General features: G+C 35.6%; 1 protein-coding gene across 1 annotated transcript in view; it reads right to left on the minus strand.

The window, feature by feature from the left end:
- The window catches only part of CEP128 (centrosomal protein 128), a 419,635-nt gene that overhangs the window by 329,590 nt on the left and 67,916 nt on the right, over positions 1-22,129 (minus strand). Inside the window, exons 10-12 of the mRNA XM_032405704.1 lie at positions 9,692-9,778; positions 7,013-7,087; positions 4,966-5,086 (exon numbers count right to left, since the gene is read on the minus strand). Of these exons, the coding sequence (XP_032261595.1) occupies positions 4,966-5,086; positions 7,013-7,087; positions 9,692-9,778 (283 nt within the window). The remainder of the gene's footprint in view (positions 1-4,965; positions 5,087-7,012; positions 7,088-9,691; positions 9,779-22,129) is intronic.

Raw genomic sequence — 22,129 nt, forward strand, 5'->3', positions numbered from 1 at the left:
AAAAAAAAAAAAAAGAGTTTGGGGAGTTCAGGTTTGGGGAGAAACAGATTCAAGTCTGTTACTTCCCGCAAACATGACCTTAGGCAATCTCTTTATTCTTCAGTCTTTTTTTTTTCCTTATTCAAATGGAAATAAGACTAGTACCCTTCTTATAGTGTAGTTCTAAGAACTAAAGGAGATAACATAAAATGTGTAGCAAAATGCCTCATGTGTAGTAAGAACTCAATAACATATAACAAAACTTTTAAGCAAGAGTAACATGAATGGTTTGTGGCTTAGAAAGCATCCCTTTAGTAGCAGCAGTATAGAAGACAGATCACAGAGGAATAGAATAAGTTAAGAGGGCAATACAAATGAGACAAAGCATGCCTAAACTGGGATAGTGGGAATAAAGAAGATGGGCCAAATTCAAGAAATACCAAGATCTATAAATAGATAGGGACAAAGCAGATGGAGGAGAGAAGGAATAATTTCAGATGTTCTTTGTATTTTAGCCTTGGCTATTTGGATAAAAGATGGTGGCATCAATTGAAACAGGAAATAAAAACAGGTGTTGAGGAAAGGATGAACTCAGCTCTAAATCTGTTGACTGGGGCATTCTGTGGAATAGCACATGAAGATGTCCAATGAGAGGCTCCAACTGGGGGACTGAAGATTAGTGGACTTAAGATTTAGGGATCATCATTACAGGTGATAGCTAAAGCGTAAGATTTAAATAACAACCTCTAGGGAGAACTATTAAGTGAGAAACCCCATAAAGAGGATTCTAGACAACACCCAGCATTTAAAAGACAAGCTGTGAACAAAGGGAAAAGATTCAAATGAAAAGAATGAAAACAAGGAACTCAGAAGAACCAGGAAAGAGTAGAAACATAGAAGTCAGTGAAGAGTTCCAAGAAGGAAGAGGGAAAAACAGGGGTCAAGTAAGAAAAGTAATACCATGATTCCTTTGAATTTGACTGAGAAGACTACTAGTAAAGTAAAGCAAAGTCAATTTCATTTTTTATGTTTTTAAAGATTTATTTATTTGACGGAGAAAGAGAGAGCACAAGCAGGGGGAGTGGCAGAGGGAGAAGCAGACTCCCCGCGGAGCAGGGAGCCAGATGTGGGGCTGGATCCCAGGACCTTGAGATCATAACCTTAGCCAAAGGCAGATGCTTAACCGACTGAGCCACCCAGGCACCCCAGCAAAGTGGATTTTAAAAGCAGATGTGGATGTTATTTTGCAATGGATGGAGGAATGAACATCAACAGTGTGTGACTATGAGTGTGATTTCTTGGGCAGATTTAAAAAAAAAAAATAATACAATTATTCTATAAAGATGAAAATTTTAGAACCATTAAGAGAAGGTGAAGAAGTTCATTATGATATTGATATGAGAACTTTCAGATTTTTTTTAAACCTGGTAAGTAGTTAAGAAAAGTGACATTCTTCTAGTCTCAAAGACTTACACCAAGAATAACTAGATTTTTTATAAGGTGAGAAAACATGTAACAAATGTACCACAGTCTTTTTCCAAACAAAATAAGAGTTCTTATGTGCATCTTTACACAAATTTGATGAATAATCAAAAACCCTAGGATTTTACTTTTAAAAATAAATTTTAAAATATTTGATGTCAAAATCTATTTCAATTATAACATCACATGAGACTTAGGTGAACTTAATGGCATGCGATTATGTTAGGATAGGTATGTCAGCATTTGCCTAGTGAAGATTTTCTGGCAAAGTGGAAATTCTAACTTAGGCAACATACTGAGTTATGTGTGGGGAATCTGGGAAAATATTTATCTTCCCTGAATTTGATAGTACACCAAATGCTTACAAGAGTTTCTCCAATAATTTAGGTATTTGAGTAGGAAACTTCATTACTGAAATAATTTACAAGCTCAACAATCTGGATTAGTCTATTAGAAACCATTATAAAATTTCAATGTTACCATTTCTGTTACAAGTAGACTTCCAAAAAGAAATACATCCAGACTCATTAAATTCTACAACCTAAATCAACACCACCACTAAAAAGGTATTCTAACATTTCTCAAACACAAAGTATTCCTAATCTACATAAAAAAAGCCAGGCATATGATTCATGACCACTTCTGCCAGATGATTAATTTTTGTCATGGATCTCAATCACAAAAAAGATAGGATCTCAATTTTAATTGTTTGTACATATTTTCAAATTGGGATAAAAGAAAATGAAAACATAGGGGTATTGCCAATTTAAGTACAAGGACAAGTACACACACACATTTAGGCATGGAAATAAGAAGCTGGAAAAAATTCCACTACTAGCTTTGTTGGCTCTTTCTAGGAGAAAGCCTCATGAGATAAGCATGTCTGAAATGGGTTTAAAAATAAAGCAGAGGAGAGATTAAAATTAGATGCTAATATCAGCAATGAACAAGTGAAATTTGAAATTAAAAATAATACCATTTAAATTTGCATCCAAATACTTAAATATAAATCTAACAAAATCTATATGAGGAAAACTACAAAACTCTGATTAAAGAAATCATAGTTGAATGAAATAAATGGAGAGAAAGTTCATGTTCATGGGTAGGAAGATGCAATACTGCCAAATGTCAGTTCTTCCCAATCTGATCTACATATTCAATGCAATCCCAATCAAAATCCCAGCAAGTTATTTTGTAAATATCAACAAACTAATCCTAAAAATATATGGAGAGGCAAAGGATCCAGAACAGCCAATGCAATATTGAAGGAGAAGAACAAAGCTGGAAGACTAACACTATCCAACTTCAAGACACACCATAAAGCTACAATAATCAAGAGTATGGTACTAGCAAAAAAAAAAAAAAGACAAATACATCAATGAAACAGAACAGAGGCCCAGAAATAAACCCACATCAAAATAGTCAACTGATCTCTGACAAAGAAGCAAAGACAATACAGTGGAGAAAAGGTTGTTTTCAACAAACAGTGTAGTGCTGGGGTGCCTGGGTGGCTCAGTCGTTGGGCGTCTGCCTTCAGCTCGGGTCATGATCCCGGGGTCCTGGGATCGAGCCCTCATCGGGCTCCCTGCTCAGCGGGAAGCCTGCTTCTCCCTCTCCCGCTCCCCCTGCTTGTGTTCCCTCTCTCGCTGTGTCTCTCTGTCAAATAAATAAATAAAATTAAAAAAAAAAAAAATAGTGTAGTGCTGAACAACTGGACACCCACATGCAAAAAAATGAATCTAGATACAGACTTTTAGGCATGGAAATAAGAATTCCTTTTACAGGAGTCAATTCAAAATGGATCACAGACCCAAATATAAACCACAAAATTACAAAAATTTAGAAGACTGGAGATATTGTGGATGACCTTGGGTTTGATGATGACTTTTTAGGTAGAAGAGCAGAATCATGATCCATGAAAGAAATAACTGATAAGCTGGACTTCATTAAAATTAAAACTTTTCAGTCTGCAAAAGACACCGTCCAGAGAATGAAAAGAGAAGCTACAGATTGAGAAATTATTTGCAAAGACATAGGTGATAAAGGAGTGTTATCTAAAATATCAAGAGAGGGGCACCTGGGTGGCTCAGTCGTTAAGCCTCTGCCTTTGGCTCAGGTCATGATCCCAAGGCCCTGAATTGAGCCCCTTGTTGGGCTCCCTGCTCCAAGAGAAGCCTGCTTCTCCCTCTCCCATTCCCCCTGCTTGTGTTCTCTCTCTCGCTGTGTTTCTCTCTGTCAAATAAATAAATAAAATCTTTAAAAATAAATAAAAAATAAAATATCAAGAGGACTCAAACTTCAACAAGAAGCCAACCAACCTGCCTAAAAAATGGGCCAAAGACCTTAATAAATATCTTATCAAAGATATACAGGTGGAAAATATGCATAATAAAAGATGCTCCACATCATATGTTATCAGGGAAACATAAATTAAAACAACAAGATACCATTACAAACCTATTAGAATAGCCAAAATCCAGAACACTTGACAACTGCAAATACTGACAAGAATGTGGAACAACAGGAACTCTCATTCATTGCTGGTGGGAATGAAGAAATGATATAGCCACTTTGAAAGACAGTTTGGAGGATTCTTACAAAACTAAATATACTCTTACCATACAATCCAGCAATCATATTCTTTGGTATTTACGCAAAGTAAATGAAAACTTATGTCCATACAAAAACCTATATACAGATGTTTGGTGTATAACAGCTTTACTCATAATTGCCTAAATTTGAAAGCAACCAAATGACCTTCAGTAGGGGAACAGATAAACTGTGGTACATTCAGACAATGCTAAAAAAAAAAAAAAAAAAAAAAAAAAAAGAGCGAGCGAGCGAGCGAGAGAGAGCACTACCAAGCCATGAAAAGACATGGAGGAAACATAAAGGTATATTACTAAATGAAAGAAGCTAATCTGAAACGCTGTATGATTCAACTATATTAGATTCTGGAAAAAGTAAAATATAGGGTCAGTAAAAAGATCTGGTTGCCAGTGGTTAGAGCGGAGAGGGGGATGAAAAGGTGGAGCACAAGGGATTTTTAAGACAGGGAAATTACTCTATGATACTGTAATGGTGCCTAAATGTCACTTATACATTGTCCAATCCCATAGAATACACAACACCAAGAGTGAATCCTAATGCAAACCATGGACTTTAAATGACAATGATGTGTCAAGGTAGGTACGTCGGTTATAACAAACACATTTCCAGTGAGGGGAAGTTGATCATGGGGGAGGCTATGCATGTGTGGGAACAGGGAGCATACAGAATAATCTCTGTACCTTCTGCTCAATATTGCTGTAAACAAAACTAAAAAATAAAGTCTGATAAAATATTGATGCTAAATTAGGATTAGCTTATTGAAAAACCTTGTAGTAGATCAAGAAATAAGATGACGAGAGCACAATGTATGAAATGCATTTCTGAAAATGGGAAGTATTTAAGAAAGATCAAAAAAAAAAAAAAAACCCACACATTTACAAATCAGAATTATACCTCTCCTAAACCTCCGGTCATCTCCTTGTTCATCCTGTTGCTTGGACATCTGAGATACTTGATGTTGTAAACCCTTTCGATCACCTTCTGCTTTCATAAGTTGTGTACGGAGCTCTTCTACCTACATACATATCGTCAAAAATGACACTTTTATCAGTTTTAAATGCAGGAAAAGAATAACTGAACTTACAAATTATTTCAAATTATTTTTCTAGGGAAAAATATTACTTCTAATGGACTACTGTCAGCACAAGTTGAAGCCAAGTTAACCTCCTTGTTATGCCAAGCACAGTGGAATAGTCTCTTGCTCTATTTCTTTACTCCTCCCATTCCTTCCACAAAGAATGTCTTTTTCCCTTCTCTGTGTCTACTGGGACAAAGAATTTGACACACATACACACACACACGCAAAAAAAAATCCTTTATTGTGAACTCAGTCCACTCTACTACTATTAACCCAAGCACCCCCATAACTGTTTTTATACTTTTCACTCCTCTTTTATATGAATATGGTCTACTGATTGATAAACTCAAGTGAAAAGATCACAATTTAGCATATTTTGATATCAAAGTACTGTTCAAAATAAGAAATAAATGCTGCTGAATAAACTATAAACTCCTTGAGGTCAGGGACTATGTTATTCATCATTTCTAAAGACTAGCAAATTGCCTAGCACATTTCAGATATGTCCCCAGTAACCATTAAACAAAACAGGAGTCTCAAAAAGACTCAGTTAAAGTCACAATGACAACCTGAACACAGCAATCTCTTACTTCAAAAGATGAGATCAGAAATCACAAGTCAGAGCTCAGGGAAAAAAAAAGGTCTGAACTCTGCCAACATTAATTCCATTGTAAGAATGGTTGCAGAACAAAGCCAGTGAACATTTTTAAAGGTTTTGTAAAATAGGTGTTATGGTGTATTTTCAGCACTAATTGTCAAAATGTTTAAGCATCTATGATGCCTGACATCTTCACCTACCTAGCAGACTACATAGCAACTTATGTAAGCCACAACTCAAAACAGAAAGGTACGAGTGCAGTTCATATTAAACACAGACAGAGAGGCAGTTAGGGTATGTGCTATGGTGAGCGCTGTGAATTGTGTCAGACTGCTGAATCACAGATCTGTACCTCTGAAACAAATAATACATTATATGTTAAAAAAAAAAAAAGAAGAAGAAGAAGAAGATAGCAGGAGGGGAAGAATGAAGGGGGGGGAAATCGGAGGGGGAGATGAACCATGAGAGATGATGGACTCTAAGGAACAAACTGGGGGTTCTAGAGGGAAGGGGGGTGGGAGAATGGATTGGCCTGGTGATGGGTGTTGAGGAGGGCATGTTCTGCATGGAGCACTGGGTGTTGTACGTAAATAATGAATCATGGAACACTGCATCAAAAACTAATGATGTATGGTGATTAACATAATAATAAAAAAAATTTTAAAAATAAAAAATAATCTATATGCCCTTATCCAATGTATGTAAGATGACTATTTCAAGTTGCTGAACTTTAAACAGCAGAAGCACCAAACTCTCATTACAGGCTAATGGGCTGCAAAATGTTATGCTTTAAAATTAAGCTTTATCTTTGGTTAAAAAGGGCAGGTAGCAACTTGAAAACGTAAATATAAGACAACGCAAAGCAACTTGAGTATGTAAAGGTCTGTTTCATGTATTTTACTTCTTCCTTCACTCCCCAATGCCTCCTTGAATAAAATTAAGCCCTTGGGAAAATTTTATCTTACACATCCACTCTCATTTTTACACCGGTTATGCTAAGAGAGATAAATTCTAAATTGGAGCAGCAATCAGCAAGACACACTATCACAGTGGGAACTTGGTCCAGTGTTTTGTACCAGCTTTCTCTGACTCTTCCTGAAAGGATTTCATCTTTTGCTTATGTGTTTTAATATACATTCCTTAGGGGAAAAAAATTCTAGACCTAGGTGGGTTTTTTTCTTCCTTTCACAAAGACATTTAATAGAAAAGGAGACTCAATTCTGATTTAATTTAAAAGTAGATTATCATAGCTTGCGTAGACTTACCTGATGCAGAAGTGTTTCTCTGCTGCCTTCTGACTGATTCAATAACCTTCGGGATACCTCTAATTCCTGTTCAAGCTAGAGTTTCAACAAAGGATAAAGAAAAATGTCCAGTGGGGCAGAAAATAACTAAATTATTATGGGCATAGTTTAAGAGGAGAAAACTCGAGAACTTTTCAGAAGATATTTACAGCTAATATGAAAAAATATCTTGCTATCAAAACATATCAATGCCTCCATGAAAATAATGTTATTTGGATAACAAAAAGTGAACCAGACCAGACCTCAGGGGTTCAGTTCCCATCTCAACTATGACACTCTTTTCCTAGGTCTCCTTTCCGTCATCTCTAAAATAAGGCCTTTATATTAGACAATCTCTGAGATTCCTCCAGTTCTAAATCATTGTAATCTAAATTCCAAAGCAATTTTTTCCTTTAGTACATGTAATGTCATATTGAACTGAATTAGAATAAAAACTTGAAGGACCCAATGACTAAAGTATATTTCATCCAATTGGTGATTTTGTATATTCTTAATATTCCAACATTCCTAATATTTCCCAATATTCATAACATTCCTAAAATTTAAAAATACCTAATTTCAGAATAAGACACTTAAAATTTCCTTAATAATATAATCATAAGATAAATATTCACAGAAAATGTGCTAATTAGATGACAAAATACCTAAAAAGTTTGAATGTGTCTAGCTTACTACAAGTTGAAAATATAAAAGGATGTGAAGGGGAGAGGAATATGCCACCACCCTCCCCGCCCTGCCCAAAATATGCCTCTTTGGCATAAGGATTTTTTGAGCTGAAGGGAATCAAGACCCAACAGACTCAGGAAAAGCTTTTTACCTCTCCCTGAATTACATTAAAGAATTTAGAGAGGGAGTCTGTACCAGGAAGAGAGCTATTACCAGAGATAAGTTTTTATATATGAAAGACTTATCTGTATACAAGACAAGGCAAACATTTGTTTACCAAACATTTGCTCCTCTCCTCTTCCTCTGAATTGTCTTTCTCCCCTTTGAAGCCCAAGACCTCTATCCCATTTCCTCAGCTCAGGATAGTATATAAGCCTCAACTGCCTGGCTGCCTTCGAGCTCATATTTTTATGCAGCTCCTATAAATACAAAATCAGATTTGTTTTTCTCCTGTTAATCTATTTTATGTCAACTTAATTATTAGATCAGCCAAAGAACCTAGAAGAGTAAAGGGAAAATTACTTTTTCACCCCTACAGGTGGGACACATGTTTGTTAACATTCCTGAGATTACACATGCTAGACATGTTTGCATTTTGTAACAGGCTGTTTTGTGAAACCACAAATTTATATTAAGATATTATTTAGTGCTTAGATTTGTGATAGTTATCCTAAGTTATCATTTCACTTGACCAAACTACTACCTATATATTAGTCCTTTAAATATTGTCCATGGGGTAGGTATGGCTATCAAGGAGTAACATAAAGGGGCACTGTAGTTCTGTATCTTCACTGTGGTGACAGTAATGTGAATCTATACATGATACAACTTCATAGAACCACATACATGAATGAGTGCACATAATGTTCGTGCAATCTGCATAAATTCTATGGATTGCACCAAAATCAATTTTTCAGTTTGGATATGGAAGGACAATTATGCAAAATGTTACCACTGAGGGAAAGTGGGTGAAGGGCACATGTGACCTCTCTCTACATTTTGTCTTGCAACACCTTATGAATCTATAACTATTTCAAAATACTTTTTAAATTTGGTTATATAAGTTTTTAAAAAAAATTATACATGTGGCCAAGAAAGTATCATATTCTAAAAAAAAGTAAACTATATATAGAATCACAGAATCCACACAAAATATTATCTCACTTGTCCTCTGGTTTCTCTGGAGAAATCAAGAGGGAAGGAATCACACTTCAGTCAAAATGTTTTCAAAATCTACCAAGGCCCATACTGGTTATGCTCCCTGGATAATACCAGCAGCCTCAACTCCTTAAGAGCAAGCACAATGGCCTGACACGACTTGCTCACCGTAATGGGAGCATGGATGCATCATTTAACTCGACATAGGTTGGTGAAATAAAAATCAAGGAGGTAATGGTAGATTTACAGAGTGATACAGAGGAGAGAACATTACATCAGGGGCAAATTTTCATTTTATCATTCATTACCTTGGGCTCATGCTTAAATCTATTCATTTGCAAACTGAGGAGAGTTGGCTGTCCTCTAAATGCCTAACATGCTAACAGGCTCTATAGATTCACAGACATGAATATAGGTCAAAAGTCCTTAATATTTAATGCGCCTACGCCGATTTTCTATGATGAAAATGAATATATTCAAAATACCCACCCTTTAAAGAACAGGTCTTTCCTAAATAACCCTGCAACAAAGTCAAGCTTCCTAAGTGTTCCCCAGCAAGGAATGATAAAGTTCAACTGGCCTCTAGAAAGGGAGTAAGTAGCCAGGTGACAAGGTAGCAGATGACCTGTACATGTTTCCCAGAGCAAGCTGCAGGAATAGCAGAGCTATCAAACCAAGTGACTCCACATCAAAACATAAAGGCTTCACTGTGTTCTAACAAATGATCTCAGGGACAATTTTCAAGGCACTCAACAAGTATCATTGGCCCCATTTCAAAGAGCATTACTCTTTGAAAGATAACTTTCAAAATCTTACTTGACTCTTCTCAGTTTCGGTCTGTTTTAGCTTATTTTTCATGACTCCCTCATTTTCATCTGCTTTAGCTTCTTGTTTCTTCAATGCCTAGAATGAAAGATACAAAAAAATATGTATTATTCCAAAATACATATAGAACTGAAAGACACTATTAGGATTTATTAATGAAAAGGGGGGAAGAAGATGATTATGAGTTGTACAACATACACAAAGGAATTACAACCCTCTCATTCACTGAAGTCCTAAGAACACTTCAGCAGTGATATACATTTTTGTATCAAATATAAAAAACTTCTTGATCTTCCTAATCAATTTCCACTTAGTTTCACTTTTTCCCATCTTTGGGTATTTTGTTACACATTTAGGGAGTGTAGACAGCTAACAGTTCTCTTGGAAACAAAGCTTACTGCCAGGTGAAATAATAGTATAAAAATCATTATCTGTTCAACCATTTAGACATAATAAAAATTAGCTCACTAATTTTTCAAATTCTGAAAAAATATCTTAAGATAGAAACATGCTTGTTGCATCATTATTACATGTATGATGTTTTATCACTACACAGAACTGGCTCTTCAAACCATTCTTCACAAAGAGAAAAGAAAGCATTCTTTTCTACATTTGTCTCTCTTTAATAAAATGGAAAAAAGGAACTTAAAGAAAATTTGAATTTCAAAAGGTAACTAGAAAAATGTGTGTTTTGGTTTGCTCTACAGTAAAACAAAATTAAACTTAAGAAAAAATATATATATATACTTGGAGCAATCTTTCATGACATTTAAAAGGCATTCTATTTAAGAAAAATTTTGATAATTCTAGCATTTAGACTTAGGAAGGTATATGTGCAGAGGACACCCAAACTGAGAAAAGCCAAATGCCAGAGGTCTCCAACAAGATCTATGATGCTCAACAGAAGAACAATTTTCAGACAAACAGCAAAACATGTTAAAAACTATTTTCATGCAGGGGCACCTGGGTGGCTCAGTCGGTTAAGCATCTGACTCTTGATTTTGGCTCAAGTTATGACCTCAGGGTGGTGAGATCCAGCTCTACCTTGGATCTCTGTGCTCAGCAGGGAGTCTGCTACAGATTCTCTCTCTCCCCCTCTTCCTCTGCCCCCCCCCCACTCTCGCGCGTGTTCTCTAAAATAAATAAATCTTTAAAAAAAATTGTTTTGATGTAAATATAATCAATCATATTCAACTTCCTTAACTTACATATCCAACAAATAACTCCTAAGTGCATTTACTATGTGTCAGGCACCATGCTGGGGATACTAATATACATGCATATAAAATAACCATGGCCCCCTGTCAGGAAATTACAGCTCCCTCTGCCATGGCTCCAACTCTAATAAAAAGGAATTGAGTAGAAAGTCAGAGAGGCATCATCAAAATGAAAAATAATTTTGGTTTGAGTATAGTAATAATATTACAACACTTACAGCATTCACTATGTCCAGGCGTTCTTCTTCTTACATATTAAATACATTATATATATTGAACATATACACTTAATCTTTATTATGTGGGAAACAAAGGCAAAAGAAAATATTACATTTGCTTACTACCTACAGCCCACTGACAAGTCCTTGTAACAGGCAGAGTGACATTCCTCTAGGAACTCAGCTGCCTCGATGTTAATGGTTTGCTAAGGGCAAAATGCAATCTTAGCTTAACACTATCCTCACCCCCAAGATCCTATAAGTCTACTTTAACATATAAAAATTCCTTTGAAAACTTCCTTTATCTCTAGCCCCCAAGATATATGTTAGCAATCATCTTCCAAGCATATGACCCATCGATATACATCTGAAGGGTCTCATGACTGAGTTTTTACTAAACAGTAATAAATGACCTTTTCCTAACAGTAGTCCCCTCAAGGCCCTGGAAATCTGCCTCCAAAATACCTCGGAGGTTTGCGCCATCCCTAACCCCCTCCCAATTCGAAAGTATATAATCGGCCACTCTTCATGATCCCTGTGCAGTTCTTTCCACCCATGGGTCCTGTCCCTGTGCTTCAATAAAGCCACCCTTATGGGGGACCTGCGTGGCTCGGTTGGGCAACTGCCTTCAGCTCCGGTCATGATCCCAGGGTCCTGGGATTGGCCCGCATCGGGCTCCTTGCTCTGCAGGGAGCATGCTTCTCCCTTTCCCTCTGCCTGCCACTCCTCTGCCTGCCTGTGCTCTATCAAATAAATAAATAAAATCTTAAAAAAAAAAAAAAAAACAACCCTTTTGCACCAAAGACCTCTCAAGAATTCTTTCTTGGCCGTCAGCTCTGAGCCCCAACATTTCAAACCACATCATTTATAAATCCACAAGTTATTATTAAGCCAATTTTATTAAGAGGGAAAGTGGGGTACAAGTAGTTGAATCGTACTGCTTTTCAGGTAGTTATCAAATGATTTTGATGTTTGATATTTGTCCTTTCTTGTAGGGTAAGTGGAATTTGTAATAATATTTAATTCTATATGCATAATCTATTCAAGGTGGGATGTTTTATAAATTTTGCCCGCACTAAATTACCCTAGAAACCTGAAACTGACTGCAGGCATTTTTATTCTTTCCATGACGCTTTCCCCAGCCAACATGCGTGTGTAAGAGAATGAAAAGATAAAAGATGTTGTTGCTACATTTTTTAATCATTTCATAAAGTTTTGAACTATTTCACTTCTCAACATCATCATTTCAACCTAGCCCCATTTTGTTTTAAATGAGTTAAACTTAATTGGTTATCTTTTCAATATTTTTTCATTGAGCTAAAAACCAGCCTGGGCTTTTTCCATGGTGGGGGTGGGGGGTTGTTACAAGGAAGACTTCCTCTGGCAGCTGGTAAGTTTAATTAAACTATAAATAGCCTCTGATTCTGGATTCAAACTCCTGAGCAGAAGCCACTCCAATTCAAAAGGAGAATTAAGCTCCACTTCCCAGAGGGAAAATATCAAAAAATGTGTGGTGCTATGTTAAAAACCACTAAAGTAATTAACACTTATTTTGGTAGATACTTTGAGACTATACAAATATCCTTAAAGTTTCACCTACCAATTTTAGTTCAAAGCCAGAGCAAAGATAACACTATCAGGCCTTTTTTAGTCTACAAAATTTTCCCCCACCAAACCTTATAATCTAATACCACCCAGATTCCTAGTAAATTAACGCAGAGGTCAGTGCTTACCAGTACGTGGAACGCTAAAACTCTCTGCATTTACCCCAAGATAACTTGCTTACCCCCAAAACACTAATAAGTGATCTGGAATTTATATAAAACTATTATAGATCGATGGAATACACTCCTCAAAGCCCCACCAAACACTGGCTGTTCTCTTAATTCTCTTGGGCTACCTCCCTGTCCCCTTACATCTTGTCCATCCTCATTGTTTACTTTCTTTGCACCTTCTAGACCTTCCCCACAACCTTCTAAAACTCCCTCTCCAGGTTCTGCAGAGCAGTTTGCCTCTATTCCAGTACTCAATTTTGAACAGTTATACTTGTAACGACACCCAACACCCCTACTTCCCTGACCCTGTGAAGACTTATCAGTTACCAGAATTCATTCCCCGCAAAAGGGCAATGTGAGAAATTATTTTTATGCTCATACTAATAGATATTTAATCTTCATTTTTTATAATTAGTATAAATATTAATAATTTTACTTGATGTTAAAGAAATAGAAATCAATAAGCTGAACTTTAATTAAACAAATTGTGTTTTATAACATGGAATTATACCTTATAATAACATAATTCTTCGGAAAGTCAACTTTTTTTTAAAATCCTAATTTCCATATATGAGCTAGTTGAATAAAAGAACCTCTAATTCTTTTGGATACCTAGGAATCTGCAAAAAAAAAAAAAGTTCTTTCCTCATCACTTTCTACCTTCAACATCTGACCAGTTATTTATAATATCTCTTTCCCAAATAATATACTTTTCTACTATAGTTGTACTTTGGTGCCCAAAATCTTATTTAATACCCCCCCTTTTTTTTTTCTCCTTTTACTCTAAGGATATATAAGTCTTAGAAAAATTTAGTCGATGAGAACTTAAATTCTATTGTTTTCAGTAGAGGAGCCAAAGTGAGGTCTAAAGGAGTAACCCAAAGCAAATTACTGTATTTCCACCATATCATCTAGAAATGTCATTAAGTTTGAGCATTATTTCTGCTTCCTACAGACCATCGGTCAGTAAACAAGTAAACACACATGCAATATCTAGCCCAGAATACTGAACATATTTTCTACATTAGCTAGTTTAAAATGAAAGACAAAGAAAATCTAACTCTTAAGACCTAGTAAAAACATATTAATGCACTTTTAACTTCTGAAAACACGAATAACACTCAAGGAGAAAGACTTTAAAAACTGAATCAAAATCACAAGCTATTTCTTTAAACCTTAATAATAAACTTTAATCTACTATCTTTTTAAGTGTATGAGGCTGCAGTATATTTCTTTTCCATTTGACTTAGATCAAGCAATGAGAATTATATTAAAACTGACCCAGTAGAAGCAGTTATAAAAAGAGAAAAAAAATCACATGCCAATGAATTTCTATTATTATGTTATTTTGCTTTTTAAAGTGTGTGTTTTTTTTCCTTAAAAGCAGTTTAGCTATAAAGCTATCATGTGCCCTGCTCCAGGATTCAGATTGTCTTCTACACGTTTAAGATTACAGCAACAACACTGAGCCTTAATAGTGCGTCCCTGGAGCACATTTAAATCTTTAATAACAACAATTTTTCTTCTTTTCCTTAAGTGTGCCTATTTCCATTAAAAAGACTAACATACTGAGTATTATACTACTGTAGTTCTTTAGAGGTAGAGGATTCTGAATTCTCATGGTTACATATATTTTTTTTAAAAAAAGCAGCCTTTTCCTTTAGAAAGGAAAGGAAAGGAGAAAAGGAAGATGTTCGTAGACATCTCATCTGACCATAAAAACTCCCACAACTTTGACAGTAGGCATATTTATCAAGAGGCTCTAAAAAATAACACACTCAAAAATAAAGAACAAATAGGGAATTAAAGGCCCTTTGTCTACTGAAAAGGGACCAGCCCGCCTGGGTAAGAATGGAGCTGGAATGAAACAGAGGTAGGTCCTATGTTAACTCCCACACAGGCCACTGAAAATTAAACAAAAACAAACAAAAAATGATGAACATAAACTATCCTGTCTCATCCTAACCATTCAGCAGTGCTCCAAGTGCATGCCTTTGGTCACAAGGACAAGAACATGTAGATGACTCACTGGTAAACCAACAAAAACTATAGAAAAACAAATCTGCTCACATGGAACAATAGGTCAGTAACATTACCCTTTAAAAGGTACAAACTTCCAAGTCAGATTTTTTTTCCCAGTAACAAAGAATGAGGTCATGTCACTGAGAATTAGAAAACTACTGCTCTTACTATGTATTATTAAAGACTTTTTTTTTTTTTTTTTTTTTTAGCACTTTTAGGTTCATAGCAAAACTGAGAGGGAAATGGAGTTCCCATATACACCAGTGTCCTCATACATGCATAACTTCCGCATTATCAACATCTTCAACAAAGTAGTACATTGTTACAAGTGATGAACCTACACTAACACATTATAATCACTCACAATTTACATTAGGGTTCATTTTTGGTGCTGTACACTCTATGCATTTGAACAAATATATAATGACAGGTATCCATCATTACAGTATCATAGTGTATTTTCATAGTGTATTTTCACTAAAAATCCTGTGCTCTACCTATTCATCCCTTATCTCCCAAATTCTGGCAACTACTGATCTCTTTACTGACTCCATGGTTTTTCTTTCCCAGAATGTCATATAGTTGGAATCATACAGTATGTAGTCTTTTCAGATTATTCTTTCACTTAATAATATGCCTTTAAAGTTCCTCTATGTCTTTTCATTGCTTCATAGCTCATTTGACTATATTTTTATAATTAAATTCTTCATGTAGGTACAAAATAAAAGTTAGCAAATATTTTAAGCTTCACAATATAATGTAATTCTGATCCAAAGTAGACCACATGAACTATAAAGTTAAAAGTTTATATTAATGTATATTGAAAATTTTAAATAGCTTTAAGAACATTTGTTATATTTCAAATCAAGAAAAAACATTAAGTACTTAATATGTATAAAATACTGTAATAAGAAACATATTTAATTGAGATTTTTTTAAAAGATGGAAATCTGGTGTCTATTTCCAAAATTCTCTTTTGAAAACCTAAATCACAACTCTAAAAACCATCAAATATGAATAGAATAATACATATTTTGAAAAGGAATATATATGCATAATGCAGCAGGATTTTATTGCTCAGGACTACTACTACTCACTTAAATTAACATAGATTTTATTTCTGTCAAGCTCTGTGAATTTCTAAATTTTGTTTTTTCCTAAATCAAGTTAGAGATTCCTCCCACATGAGAACTAGCTAAAGTCATGGAAAATTTTAGCCTTTAAATTCATCCAGTTGGGGATTATCTGTGCCAACAAAAACCAAACAAAAAAAAAAAAAGTTTCTTTTCAAGACAGAAAACAATGCATTCATATTCTAAATCCCTGAACCAATATTTAACTCAAAAATAGCTAGATTTTACTTAAATTGTTCAAAGAAATTTATTTTTCAGCCATAACCAAGGAACAAAAATTCTATACAAACAACCACCACTAAAAAAAAAAAAGAAAAAGTTTAGTAAGTTAAAGTAGACCTGCATGATAAAGTCCAAAGGGAACCCAACTGTGATCATTACTATTATAACACCATACAGATTTTTGGGATATCAAAGGGAGAAATTCTAAAAACCTGCTGCCAGTTGAATTATGTGTATTTTCCAGATGGAAGTGGTAAGCACATTGTGTGTGGAGTCACAAGATACAACCATTCCTGTTTTTCAAAAGGCAGAGTAATATCAAGTATCATGCAGTTAAGTAAGATTTATCAGTAGTTAAGTACATCGGTATTACTTCTGATGGTAACTCTAATCCTTAATGATGTTCTTTAAAGATACCTGAGGTTTTGAAACATAAAACTCAAAGCTTCTCTTTGAGAATGGCCCAGATGTCTATTTTTTTTTTCTTTTTTGTCTTCTTATGATAAGGTGTTTATTTTTTCAGGAATCTGAAGAGCTTTTATAGAAATGATTGTGGTAGGATATATGGTCACTTATTACTGACCTATTTTCCCCAATGAATAGGAAACTTCCTGTTTCTACTAGGTCCATATTTATGGAGTCTATGACTGGCTGGGGCACCCTTTGCCAACGAAGCCAACCAAGGTCATGGGTTCAATCACCATGAGAGCCAATTCCCTTTGCTCTGTTCCATGGTCATAGTCCTTACCCTAAACCTTAGCCAAAGGCCACATGGAAGACTAACTAGGCCAGAGACCCCGGATGAATCAGCAAGATCTACCAGAACTATAAAAATAACTTAAAAGTAAAATCCCTATTGACTACTGTCAGGATTTCATTCTTTAAATGTTATTAAATTTGCCAATCTGCAAAACAAAACCTTAATTACTACCTACAAAGTTGGTTTGCTAAAAAGACATACAAGTCTTTTGCCTTCTTTAATTCAAAAGCAACAATGGTAATGAGTATTATTCCCTAAAATGCCACTGCTTTTACTGGAACGGATTTTATTTTTATGCAATCTTTCACTTACGAATAATCTTGCAAGTAAAGTTAAATGTGAGCCCAACAAGTGCACTTTCCAGGATTTCCTTCAAAATCAAAACGCAAAGGCTCTTAGTGGAGGGTCTGTTTTTATCTGAGTAGTTTCCTCTTTGAAAAAGGACACTCAGAGTTTTATTAGAAACCCCAGAGCAATATGATACTTCATTTGACTTTCTAAATACAGGACCACTGAGTTAGAATTGTTGACAAACAGAAGATCATAAATAATTACAAAAATTTTTAATTTCTCAAGTTTAAAAAAAATTAAAATAAAATTTCTCAAGTTTTATATGTATTTGAGCAGAATGCCCTGTAAATATATATCACCTTTCATTGCTTAGAGTTAGAGGATGTTATTTTATCCTTTGAATATTTTTTTCACTATTTTCTAATCAAAATAAAACAGTACCAAGTCAATGAGTAAGTCTATCTGTAGCAGAGTGGTCTCTGTTTACACAACATTACTATGCACTCAGTAGTTGCCCAATAAATATTAATTGATAATGATGGAAAAGCGCTTTATAAACAGATGGTCTAGGATAAATTCACTGAAAATGTAGATAGAAACATTACACTCTTCAAGAAAAGCACAAAGTAGAAATTAAACAAATCCTGCACTCAGAAAATCTCAGGCTATTGTCAGGCAGCTGTTCAGTCAACAAGAGCACAGACATTTTTCACCATCATAACATTAGCAGCATTAAATGTCTATTTGCATATGTTGCTACACAAAGGGACTCACACAGATTCATGCTAGCCTTATTTGTTATAGTTTACAATGACAATATTAGCAAGAACAAGTAAGTACACACAGCAAAATAAATGTGATTAAACAATACTTTAAGTCTCGTCATATATGGTATGAACATAAAATGTGTCAGACTTAAATGCAACTCACAGCAGCAATAAGAGTATTTATTCATAATGCAAACCTCAACTATTTCCAAACAGATTCTGAGGTTCTTTACAAGAACATCTATACACATGCTTAAAGAATAGGTGAAATAAAGAAAGGAGTCAGAGGCCATAATGGTCATTTTGGAGAAAATAAGAAATGACTCTTCAAGAACCTAGAGAGCAAATGATCAGGAAAAAAAAGAAAAGAAAGTAAAACAAAAAATTGTATGAGGACTAACTTCGATGAGGATTGGAACAAAGAAGCTACAAGCAAACTGATCAACCCAGGAAGATAACCTGAAAAACACAGCTTATTCAAAAACATTTGAATAATAAAAAATAGTTACATACAAATAATACATTATATGTTAAAAAAAAAAAAAAAAAGAAGAAGATAGCAGGAAGGGAAAAATGAAGGGGGGGAAATCGGAGGGGGAGATCAACCATGAGAGACTATGGACTCTGAGAAACAAACTGAGGGTTCTAGAGGAGAGGGAGGTGGGGGGATAGGTTAGCCTGGTGATGGTATTAAAGAGGGCACATACTGAATGGAGCACCAGGTGTTACACACAAACAATGAATCATGGAACACTACTTCAAAAACTAATGATGTATGGTAATTAACACAATAAAAAATAAAATAAAATAAATAGTTACATACATTGGAGGATTTTGGAGAAATGTTGAAATGGAGAGGTGAAAGGGGATAGAAAGTACACTGCAAACATTTAATAATTAACATCCTTAGGTAATATTTTCTTAATAAAGTAAAAAGTCTAAGAAGAGATGACATAGGTGTTAATTATACAGAAATGAGATTTTAAGAATCTCAGGACAACTGACATCTACACATCATCTCATAAAACTGCACCCTTCAAAGGAACCCAAAAACCTTCCCTAGCATCCTAACACTTGGCATTTTACTTCTCTTATGATGTAGGATACAGTTCTATACTTTCAACTTTTGTTTTATCAATATTAAATAGCAGGCTCCTGAAATATATGATCTGGAATATTCTTTAATCCAACCAGCTATTACTATCAATACTACCCAATAAAAGAGGGAACATGGCTTGTGGAAACTGTCTATAATATGCATGAACCACATGGGAATTATGCTCTGTGAATGGAAATTCAAGTACTGAGTGAGTACAAGGTTGAAAGAGACAACATACAAGATCTCTTCCAGCTTCTCTTCTACAAGGAATTTTGGGGAAAATGATATTTTCCACAAGAAAAAAATATTAAAAGGGTTTTATTGTCATCTGAAATGATCAAAGCCTAATAAAACAGACTTACAGGTTAAATCAGCAGGGGTAGGGGGCAGGAGGCAAAGAGGTAAATCAAGAAAAAGACTAAGGAAGAAGACTGGAGAACATGATGTCTTGGACCTGCACATTTCAAGCTATGCCAAATAGTGTTCAACCGGCTTTGAAAGACAAATCCTATAATAGGAAATCATTCTTTTCCATCTATTTCATTTTTATCAGCATGGTAACATTAATGGTTCTTTCACAACCTTACAGAAAAGTGTTTACTTTATCTTTGCAAAAAAATAAGTAATTCACAGGTAACAAACACAGAAGAGAGAAGAAAATAATTAACATGGTATAAAATAGTAAGACAAAGAACAATATTGTAAATCAAAACTATATTGAATCAGAATTTAAATACGTATTTCGGCCATGGATTGGTAAAGTGCTTATCATGTAGCAATAAGCAATGGGATAGAATCACATTCATAAAAGAAATACCTAAAATGATTTGAAAACACAAAGTCTCAGCAAAAATGCCACTTCTTCCACCCAAATTTTCCCAGAGGGTCAAGAAGAGATAACTATTGGTTCTAGAGGGGAGGGGGGTGAGGGGATGGGTTAGCCTGGTGATGGGTATTAAAGAGGGCACGTACTGCATGGAGCACTGGGTGTTATACGCAAACAATGAATCATGGAACACTACATCAAAAACTAATGATGTAATGTATGGTGACTAACATAACATAATAAAAAAAAAAAGTTGAAAAAAGAATAGATAACTATTTCCCCTCTGGGCTCCTCTGAAGCCTATTTCAAAACTGAAATAACACGCTTAGTGAATTACAGAGATTATTAACATTTCTTTCTCAGCTAAACTGGGGGTCCGTCAAAGTCAAGATCATGCTTTAAGTACCATTAAATCTCTAGTCTGCAGCACAGTACCTGGCATATACTAACTACTTGAAGGTATAGGCTGAATATTTTACTATGTATAGTTCTGACTACATAGTAGACAATAGAAACACTTATCGGGCCCTTATTCCAGGCCAGCCATAGCTCTAGGTACTGTGGATACAGCAGTGAACAAAGTGCCTGCCTTCATAAAGCCTGCATTCTGGTCAGGGGGCAGACAGATGACAATAAAAAGCACTAATAAAAAAAAATATGGCAGTTTAAGAGGTTCAGGAGTGAAGAATGGGTTTATCTAGGATAGTTAATAAGGTCTTGCTGAAGTAGGGCTCTGAATGACATGAGGGTAAACAGCAATGCAACTGTTTCCAGAGTTGAAAATTCCTGGCTCTGGAAATGGAAAGTGCAAATGTCCAAAAGCAGGAGGGTGCCCGGCATGTCTCGGGAAAAGCAAGAAGGCAAGTGTAGTTGGCCTAGAGTGGACAAGAAGAACGACAGAGAATTAGTGGACAAGAAGAACGACAGAGAATTAGAGGAGTGGGCATACAGGAACAATAAGACGGGTCTTGTAGGCAGAGGACTTTATATTTCATTCTGAATATTATAAAGAAACCATTGAAGAGTTCTGAAGAATGATGTGGCACTATCTGGTTCTGTGGGGAAAAGACTGTAGGAAGGTAAGAATGGGAGCAAGGGGGCTGGCTACTGCACCAGCCCAAGCAGGAGAAAATAGAGACAAGAGGATAGATGAGAGTAGTAGTGATGGAGGGGATGAGGAGTGATCAATTCAGAAAATATTTTTTAAATATTACTGATGTCGTGCCTGGGTGGCTCAGTCTATTAAGCATCTGACTCTTGATTTTGGCTCAGGTCATGATGTCAGGATCATGGGATCAAGCCCTGTGTCCGCTCAGCACGGAGTCTGCTTGCCCCTCTTCCTCTACTCTTCCTCCTGCTTGTCCTCTCTCTCTTTCTCTCTCCCTCCATCTATTCTCTAAAGTGAATAAAATCTTTAAAAATAAATAGAGCTAGGGGCGCCTGGGTGGCTCAGTCGTTAAGTGTCTGCCTTCGGCTCAGGTCATGATCCCAGGGTCCTGGGATCGAGCCCCGCATCGGGCTCCCCGCTCAGTGGGAAGCCTGCTTCTCCCTCTCCCACTCCCCCTGCTTGTGTTCCCTCTCTCTCTGTCAAATAAATAAAATCTTTAAAAAAATAAAAAATAAAAAAAAATAAATAGAGCTAACAGATTTAATGATGGACAGGATGTGAAGGATGAGAGAAATGGTAAAGGCGAGAACATAAAGGAACCACATAAAATTTTTTTAATATAAAGTTAACATTGCTTTTGTCATCAAGACAAGTATCCATCCTTTTAGAAGAAATAAATCATAGGAGCTACTTACTAGGCTGAACCACACAAAAAAACACAATTTAGCACCTTCTATTCAAGTTCCCAGGTCAGGAAGGGAAAGAACAGGAAATGGAGCTCCAGCAACCCAAGTCTGCCCAGGCTTTGTGGCTTTAAATCACAGCACCACTCTAACTTGATTCCCATCCAAGTCTGATATTGCCTAACAATGCTTCAGGTTCTCAATCTCAGATGAAAAATAGGAAACTGAACAACTTTTTCTCACTGCCAAATAAGCCCATGGACTGACAACATAAGGTTATAGGTGTAAATAGTGTTCTAACTTGACCA

Source organism: Phoca vitulina, unplaced genomic scaffold, assembly GCF_004348235.1.
Source record: "Phoca vitulina isolate PV1807 unplaced genomic scaffold, GSC_HSeal_1.0 scaffold7, whole genome shotgun sequence".
In the NCBI taxonomy this organism is placed as follows: domain Eukaryota; kingdom Metazoa; phylum Chordata; class Mammalia; order Carnivora; family Phocidae; genus Phoca; species Phoca vitulina.